This window comes from Diachasma alloeum, unplaced genomic scaffold (genome assembly GCF_001412515.2).
Source record: "Diachasma alloeum isolate Michigan unplaced genomic scaffold, Dall2.0 Dall_scaffold_00301, whole genome shotgun sequence".
NCBI lineage: Eukaryota > Metazoa > Arthropoda > Insecta > Hymenoptera > Braconidae > Diachasma > Diachasma alloeum.
The window spans coordinates 362,841-371,300 of NW_021680440.1; the positions used below are offsets into that span (position 1 = coordinate 362,841).

The window sequence follows — 8,460 nt, forward strand, 5'->3', positions numbered from 1 at the left end:
CATCACGCTGTGACGAAAAGTGATCGGCACGCTCCGCGTGCCTAAAAGTCCAATTTCCGCCACATTGTGATGAAAAATATTGTTCGTAACTCGTGAAAAAATGTTTTTTAGCTCGTGGGATTATATCACTCGCCTTCGGCCCGTGATATAACCCTCCCNGTCCAATTTCCGCCACATTGTGATGAAAAATATTGTTCGTAACTCGTGAAAAAATGTTTTTTAGCTCGTGGGATTATATCACTCGCCTTCGGCCCGTGATATAAACCTCCCACTCGTCAAAAAACACTTTTTTGCACTCGTTACGAAATATACTATTTTTTCACCCGCAGCCAAAGTGCCAAATATTTCGAAATTTAAATGCACAAATTAATGGTTACTATAATATTTAAAATTTCAAGATTTATGTTAAAAATTGACAACTTCACAATTTAACGGTAATTAAGATTGATTGATATGCCTATCACGGCCACACAATATATATCCTCCCCACATTTTCCTGCCATCGCGAAACCATTCCTCGCCCCCGCCGAAATAAATAAAATAAATAAATTTCCGAATAAATTCACATTCATAAAATTGAATCTGCCGAGAGTGTCGCCCCCTCCGTCCACCTGTGCCGATTCGAAATTCAAATTCCCAACGGTCAATCACCGTCGGCCGACAGGTGCCCATCGCCTCCACAACGACCCCTTAACCTGCCCCACCCCCTCGAAAATCACAGTCCACCCCCGCTAGCCCGCAGAGGTCCCCAGGAAAATGCACTATCGTCGAGGACAATAGGATCGCCGCAAAATTTTATTATTCATGAAACGATCCGGGGCAACAGGTAGCCTCTTCCCCCCGCCTCCAGGATTCCGGGGATTTGACACGTAAATACGACTCACCGCTCTGGTCTTCCTGTTCCGCAGTGTCTCCCGACGTCTCACGCGGCTGTGGTAATCACTCAAACCCCGCAGATATTTATTTTCTTTCTCACTATCGTCGTTCACCGTCACACACTCGATTTTGACGTGTTTTCTGCGCGGCGCCATTTTGACTCTCGGCCCTCGTGACGTTTAACGCCGATAAAATAGGAATCGCGGGATTGATATCGCCTCGTTACCGATGGATTCGTGCGCATGACCACGAGCTTCCGCGGTGCAGACGGCGCTCCGGACAGTTTTGCCCTGGCACTCGCGACTGTCGTTTTCTCTCGCCGTATTCGGTCATATTATCGTGAAAATCGTTGGGCGACGGGTTATCCGCGAGGAAGGTGATTGTTGTTGAGTAAATAAGTGGGTTCGTAAGACTTTGGCGTGACGATGGCCACGATAACCTCCCAGGAGGCGCCGCATCTCCAGCAGATCGACCTGACGAAGTGCAACCTCGATCAGTTGATGCTACTGAAACGACAGCTCGACAGGGAGATCGGAGTGTTTCAGGACTCGATTCGGAGGTTAAAGTTGGCGCAAAATAAGTTTCAACAGTCTGGACATTGTCTCGATAAAGTTAATGCGGAGATGAAAGGTAATTTTTGTGGTTTTCGGGCTTTTTTAGGGCGCGGCGGAGGGAGCGGTTTTGAGGTTAGGTTGGGAAATTTGATACGTGCACTGAGGAAAAAATTACTTTTGCCAGGGATATTTAATGATTACAAGAAAATTTACGCAAGTTTTATTATGCAGGTATTTCATTTACTTGTAGCGAGTGAATGTACTTGGCAAAATAATTTTTTTTCTGTGTCGGGAGGTGAACTTGTGGCGGGTGTCTCGGGAGTTGAGGGGTGGGAGTTTCGCGGAGAATAAAAGGTTTGATTTTCAGGGATATGTTGCTGTTTTTCAGAAATCAATTCTGCGTTATTATGGATTCATGATTGTGAGATTTAAGGAGTGCGACATTTCGAGGTTGAGTGATTTTGTCAAGAATTTTTAGTCACATTATCACTAATTTTTTTTAAATTTCAATGATTTTCAGAGACCTATTTCTAATTTTTAGGAGAATATCACCAAATTTCAGTAATAGAAATCACAGATAGATTCCTAAAAATGATATCGCCATGTTCGAGCTCTCATTTTCAATTCGAGGTGTTGCCTACGCTTTTTTAAAAAAGGATATCTCCAAATCTCAACAATATTTTCCCCCTAGAGTTCTCACAACTTTCATTTTCCCCCAGAAAAAAGTTCTCACAGAACTTTCGCCTTTTCCCTCAATTCAAAACATATTTACCTCGGACGAAACTCAACTCAACTTGATTTCCTTAATCCTATTTTGCAACTTCACATCTAATTCAATTTCTCTTTTAAAATTCTAGGGAAAGAAATTCTCGTTCCGCTCACAGAATCAATGTACGTGCCAGGAAGAGTATCAGACACTGAGAATGTCCTCGTAGACGTTGGGACTGGTTATTTTATCGAAAAACCCGTGGACGATGCGAAGGATTACTTCAAGCGAAGAGTTGCTTATATCACGGAACAAATAGAAAAAATTCAAGTATTGGCGACGGAGAAGCTTAATATCTGTAATGCCACGATGGAGGTCATAGCAATGAAGTTCCAGGCGCAGGAGCAGAAGGCAGCAGCATAAAATCACCAGAACTGATTTAGAATTCAATTTTTCTATCACAGTGGCTTCGATCACTCATCCACAAAGGATTTGCATTAATTCTGTCAATACTCAGGATTTTTTATTAAATTTTTGCGAACAAAAACAATAATTTTCGTGTCATGGGTCATCGGAGTTTTGGCACATTTAATTAATTGAATTTACTGAAATCCAATCATTGTTTTTTCCACGATATGCATTTTATAACGTTCAAATGTCATTTATTAAATATACTACAGTAATTATATTTCCAATCATAGTTGTTATTGACTCGACCTGCAGTATTTTTATTTTAATCCCCAGGAGGCGGAGCTTGCGGAGGAAATAATAGCGAAATTATGAAACATTTAGTTTTTGTGAAGATTCAATAATTTATTTATCCATTGTTAAAGTGAAATAACATTATAAAATATGGAGAGCACTGGATAGGACATATTTTTTCATTTGATGATTTTTTTTTTCAATTAATTATTTGATTTCAATTTTTATAACTATTCATGGTTTTTTTGTTGGAGGTATCAAAATAATTGTCACAAGATAAATATCACCGTACAATATTAATTATTTCTTCATGCATTTGGTTCTTTAAATTAATATATAATTAATATTTACGCGTAAAATGCTACAATTTTAATTAAACTTACTTGCATAGTGGCATTCAATCCTTGATGATGCCGGCTTTTAGGGGAAAGGACACAGAAATTATAAAACATTTCGTTTCAACAAAGAATCAATAATTTATTTGTTCATTCTTAAACTGAAACAACTCCATGAAACAATAAGAGCATTCTATAAACTGGACAGGACGTATTTTTCCATCTGATGTTAATTTTTTTTAACTATTCATGGTTTTTTGTTGGAGGTATCAAAATAATCGTCACAGGATAGAAAACACCGTATAATATTCGTTATTTCTTTATCCATTTTGTTTTTTTTGTATTTATATATAGTTCGTCGATACTTGATTGTTAATATCGATGATCTAACACAATGACATTATGAGTTTTTCATCATTCCCTTAGATTACAACCCCTTGCTCGAGGGAGCAATCTTGTCCCTTATATATGCCAACATAATATCGCTATAATTATTACATATTTCTTCTATTTACACGAATAACATATGCTCGTTGAAAGTCTTACTCGATTTTGAATTCTCAGTTTTTCTTTTTCAAATTTCTTATTCTTAAGGTTTGTTTTTCTTGAGGAAAAGGAGTCGTTAAATTCTGAGGGTAATTTGGGGATATTTTTGGATTTTTCGCTTCAATGATTTCCCTTGTCTCTCGGTGATCTCCTCCCTCACTGACACAAAAAACATTGATTTTGGTGTCACTTGAAATTCATCCAACAATGATACTCTCACTCAGTCCTCGAGGGATTTTACACTCTTTAAATATCTTCTCTCTCGCTCTCTCTACGCGCAAAAGTATTTTAATTCAAACTCTCTGCAGATTGGTGTTATCTCGTACATTGCAGGATTGAGCTGACGGATACTAGGAGAATTATCCAATGAGCAATCGTCAATTTTGCTACACCACTACCTGGAAAATCATAAAGAGAAGACTATTTATATTCTTTATTTTATAATTATTGGATTATCCTAGTATTCGAGGATATCTAAAAACCTGTCTATATTCAGAATTTCAATGAAAATTGATTGAATAGAAAAACAAGTTGATATCTTATTTTTTCCATAAGCTAGACTGATTGCAAAGTTGAAAGAAAAACGGGAATATCTCGAAAACTTTGTATGAAGGGGTGTATGTATTTTGATTGATTTAAATAGAAGGCATCTAACCCTCGATCACTCGCTCAATGATTTTAGCGTGTCTCCCGACGCTTAAAAATTCTGAAAAAAATCCCGTTCCTAGTTCAACCCTTTAATTAAGCTTCAGCGTTGTCCTTTTTTTTCTCGGGAAATTTGTTTAGCTAAAAAAAGAAAAGATCCGTCGAACGGACAGAAAAGCGGCGCCGCGCCGCCCGTTGCGAGTGAGACCGTATCGCCCCCGCGAGCGGCAGTGTTGCTACATTCGCTGTCACACTTGAAATGCGCGCATAGCGGTAAGCGCCAAGATGGCAACAGCGCGCTCTGTTTAACGCAGCGGCGCTGCGCTAACCGTGCGACGGATCGAGGGCTAAACGAATGTTTTGAAAGCAAAAATTGAATTTACATTCCCGCAAATTATGAATTTATATGAATAATGAGGGATTTTACAGAAAACCTTAGATCTTCCATGAAATTCCCTGCAAAAAGTGTTTAATATTTTTTATCATTAGTCAATTCCTCAATTCTCCAGATAATTAACGCCTAATTAGATGATGAAATTGAATTGGATACGGGTTCTTGTTCATTGTTCAGTAATCTCGGCGATAAGTAAGTCTTTCTTGCAGCCGACAAGCTGCCCCACAAGAAAGGATCTCCAACATTGTCCCCTCATACTCCAGATAATCCCCCAATTACCAGAAATTCCATATCTGCCTCCCTCTTTTTCACCCCTCAATGATCACCCCTGCATTATCAAACTCACCAGTATGAGGCGAATCACGAGTCCCCAATACTGAAGCGAGTCTCGGTCGTTCCTCATCAATAAGCGCCGTGACATTCATCTTGTAAAGCTGGAAGACATTAGCATGACAAGTGATTTGTAGTCTACCATTTCTAAAACTGTCCTGAGTTATCTCGAAATCCAGCTCAGCATATGCGCGAGATCGATTGTCCATTCTCTCCGCTATATTCCTGTGATGAGTAGAGTTGAGCTGTAGGAGAAAAAAAAACAATTTTATACCCTCAACCTTCAGCCCACAAAACCCCGCATAAAACCAAAGGAATAGGAAAAACCCATCTTATGGGGGAACGAGGAAATAACATAGTAAAAAAATTCTCCCCTACTTCTCTGGAATGACAGGAGGGCGAAAAAAAATGAGAGTGTAGACAACGTACGGCATGATGATTGATTTTCAAGAGGAGAAAAGGAAAATTGAAAAATATCTCGAAAAAATGGTTCCTGTCGGGAACATACGATGATGCGAGATAAACATCTTTTAGATGAGATATATATTCAGTAGTAATACCCCAAGAGCTGAGAGAAAAAATTATTTTTGCCAAATATTCATTTACTTGAGAGAAGCATTTATTTTTTCAAAGCAGTATTTCCTATTGAGTCATTCCCAGGCGAGTCTTCACATTGGATACTTTCAAATTCGAACCAAACAATCATTATTTTATTCATTTTCAACGGAATTTGTTGCGAGTATTTACATTTTCTGTACCTAATAATCGACACAAAAATAAAGACCCTGTTTGTGTGTTCATTTTGCTGGATGAGCGCCGAAAAATTGAAGAAAGTTGTTACAAGATTGAGTGCATGCTAAAAACTGCGAATTTACAGAATTTCACCGCTGATTCCCAAACAATTATCTCGTCAGTAATTTCCAACTAACGATCTTCTCGGCCCAACCAAGACTTGTTTGCGAACTTGCACAAAAATACAGCCACCTGCAGATTTTTTCAATTTCTAAACTCCAACAACTCAGCCGAACCACCTCTTGCGAACCTCTCAACTCTTCGCAATCTTCTCCCCGTAATTTCGATGTATCGACGATCCCAACTACTCTTCACCCATAACCCTGGTAACAACTATCCTCCCCTCTGATCCCCTCCCCTCCCACCCCCCCAAAAGAATGTTCTAAACCGCAACGTGTGTATTTTCACTCGTTAAGCCAGGCCAGCATACCCCACTGGTACCAGGCTCGTTACATAGTTACAGCTCGTTCTAAAGAACTAATTAACTGTGGAAACCCTGAGATAGTCCTTTAGAATGTTACCTATCCCAAAGAGAGGACGACTCTTCCCACTTGTAACACCCAGCACTTTTACCACTGGGGTTCATTAACCCCCTTCGGTTATATATTCGTTGAGATACGCATAGGCTACCAGCGTACTCGAAGGGGTTATACACATGAATCTGTACTTCCTGCCTCCGGCTTTTACACCCGCTCCCTCCCCTCCTCACCCCCCGCCCACCCCCCCAGGCTTTGCCCATCACCCTTTTTACACACGCACATACACACCGATGAGTATGGTTTCCCGTCGAGAGTAATTCGCGCGTCGCATTCAACTATATAAACATATACTCATTGAATTCTCAGGTAGGATCGTAAAACACACGGCGGGCGAGAGAGGGACGAGGGAGAATCAATGGGGTTTGCCTCTGCTCCGCTCTGCTCCTCGGGTAGTCCTCTCTCTCTCTCTCTCTCTCTCTCTCTCTCTCTCTCGGCTCATACCAATATTATATACGATTATAAAACGCCAACGAGCGGAAAAGGGTGGAGAAGAGGATCCGCAGAAGAGGGTGATAAAGAATCCGGCGGAATGAGAGGCGTATTCGCGTGCTTGCCGGCGTAATTCGCGGAATAGCGCCTTGTTATGTAAGTATTATTACAGTATCGCGTAACGGACACTCAGGCCAATATATCCTCTACTGGCGGTGGGGGAATTCACTTCCTCGGTTGGGGGGATTGGGTGGGGGCCGGGGTGGGCGCTATAGATTTGGTCATTTTCAGTTGTTGAATTTTTTGACTCGAATGCCAGGAATTTGTGAAAACATTTTGGATTCACAAATTCGCTTTCGAAACCTGAATGAATACTCACAATTTGGGAAGAGGATTTTATAGGTGAAAATTATTGCTTAGTGCTTTTTCATTTTTTTTGTCATGTTTCTGGTGTTGGAAAAATGATGTTATTGTCTTTTTATGGTAGATGGAGGATAAAAAGTATTGAAAATTTAGAACTGAGAGTTAATGGTAGATTTTATTGGAGTATTTTTTTAGGATTTCAGTTTCGACGTGCTAGTAAAAATGATACATAGCTTTCTCGTTAGCTTAGCGGAAATGAAGCATGAAAATTTGAAACGAGGGAAGTGGATTTTACGGCGAGAAATATTACGCAATTTTGACGAATTTTATTCTTCCTATCTGCTTTTGGCAATGGTTTTCCATTTTCTGTTATCAGTTTCTTTCTCTTCTCAGGCTCAAGTAGAATCCAGGATAATTGGAAAATTAATTAAGTCGATTCGGTATTGAAAATTTTTTGGCACAACTAAGACTTGTTCGAGAACTCTGCTATTTTCCTCTCAGTGTAAAGCTTTAATTTCGAAACCACATGATTTATCAACTTTTCACCGAGCCTCATTCAAACGAAATTGACCTGAAGTTCCCAAAAAATTAAATTATTTTTAAACTGCTGAATCCTTCAGTCGAATCGCCGCCCTCCTCCAAAAAGCAAACTACATTTAACCATTGAAGAGTCTATTATACTTCCTGCACCCAAAGTTATCGAAGTTGTAATATCCTTCAAACTTCCAAAAAAGCAAAATTCAATTAAATTTGAATTTTGAACGAGAGTTTAAGCACCGGTTATGGTTGATTCTTTTCCCGAACTTCAGCCACTCAAACTGTTAGAAAATAAATTATCCATGATGCAGAGAAATTTCGTACATTTTCATTTTTACCCATCCTTGAGAAAAATAAACCAGACAAACGTGGGAAAGAAAGTTTCACGTTAAAACTCTTCTCGTATTTTCAATTTAAGACTCTTGTTATGTGACTTCCTGGAAAATTTTAGCTGGTTAGTCGGACCAGAGTGCACGTTTTCACTGTGATTACAATGTCCGGAGAAATGAATAGACAGTTAAACATTTGAATTCTGTTGGTTCGCGGAGATAAACATGCTTAAGACGTTCATGAAACATTTGTGTTTAACGAATTCAATGAAAAAAGTTTTTAATTAAGCAGCTCTCGAGAAAAAGTGAAAGATGGATGGAGGAATGAAAACTTGGATTAAGGTTGAAACTCACCGACATTGTACCACTTTCATTGTTTCGGG

The 8,460-nt window shown here is 39.4% G+C and overlaps 3 protein-coding genes across 3 annotated transcripts in view; 1 reads left to right on the top strand and 2 right to left on the bottom strand.

The window, feature by feature from the left end:
- Positions 1-1,031, bottom strand: part of LOC107039572 (rhotekin) — a 47,203-nt gene extending 46,172 nt beyond the window's left edge. The window contains exon 1 of the mRNA XM_015259271.1: positions 885-1,031. Coding sequence (XP_015114757.1) covers positions 885-1,031 — 147 coding nt within the window. The remainder of the gene's footprint in view (positions 1-884) is intronic.
- Positions 1,032-1,164: 133 nt separating this feature from the next.
- LOC107039538 (prefoldin subunit 5) lies at positions 1,165-2,831 on the top strand. Its single transcript, XM_015259190.1, has 2 exons — positions 1,165-1,506; positions 2,288-2,831. The coding sequence occupies exons 1-2, from the start codon at positions 1,302-1,304 to the stop codon at positions 2,557-2,559; spliced, it is 477 nt and encodes a 158-aa protein (XP_015114676.1). The 5' UTR covers positions 1,165-1,301; the 3' UTR covers positions 2,560-2,831.
- A 496-nt stretch (positions 2,832-3,327) lies between these two features.
- Positions 3,328-8,460, bottom strand: part of LOC107039536 — a 51,725-nt gene continuing 46,592 nt past the window's right edge. Inside the window, exons 5-6 of the mRNA XM_015259188.2 lie at positions 5,105-5,333; positions 3,328-4,117 (exon numbers count right to left, since the gene is read on the bottom strand). Coding sequence (XP_015114674.1) covers positions 4,035-4,117; positions 5,105-5,333 — 312 coding nt within the window. The 3' untranslated portion in view covers positions 3,328-4,034. The remainder of the gene's footprint in view (positions 4,118-5,104; positions 5,334-8,460) is intronic.

What these genes read in the sequence shown, in the direction of transcription:
- LOC107039538 (XM_015259190.1), top strand. Translation starts at nt 1,302, where the DNA reads ATGGCCACGATAACCTCCCAGGAGGCGCCGCATCTCCAGCAGATCGAC. An exon ending in AGTTAATGCGGAGATGAAAG is followed by an intron (nt 1,507 to 2,287) that starts GTAATTTTTGTG and finishes TTAAAATTCTAG; the next exon opens with GGAAAGAAATTCTCGTTCCG.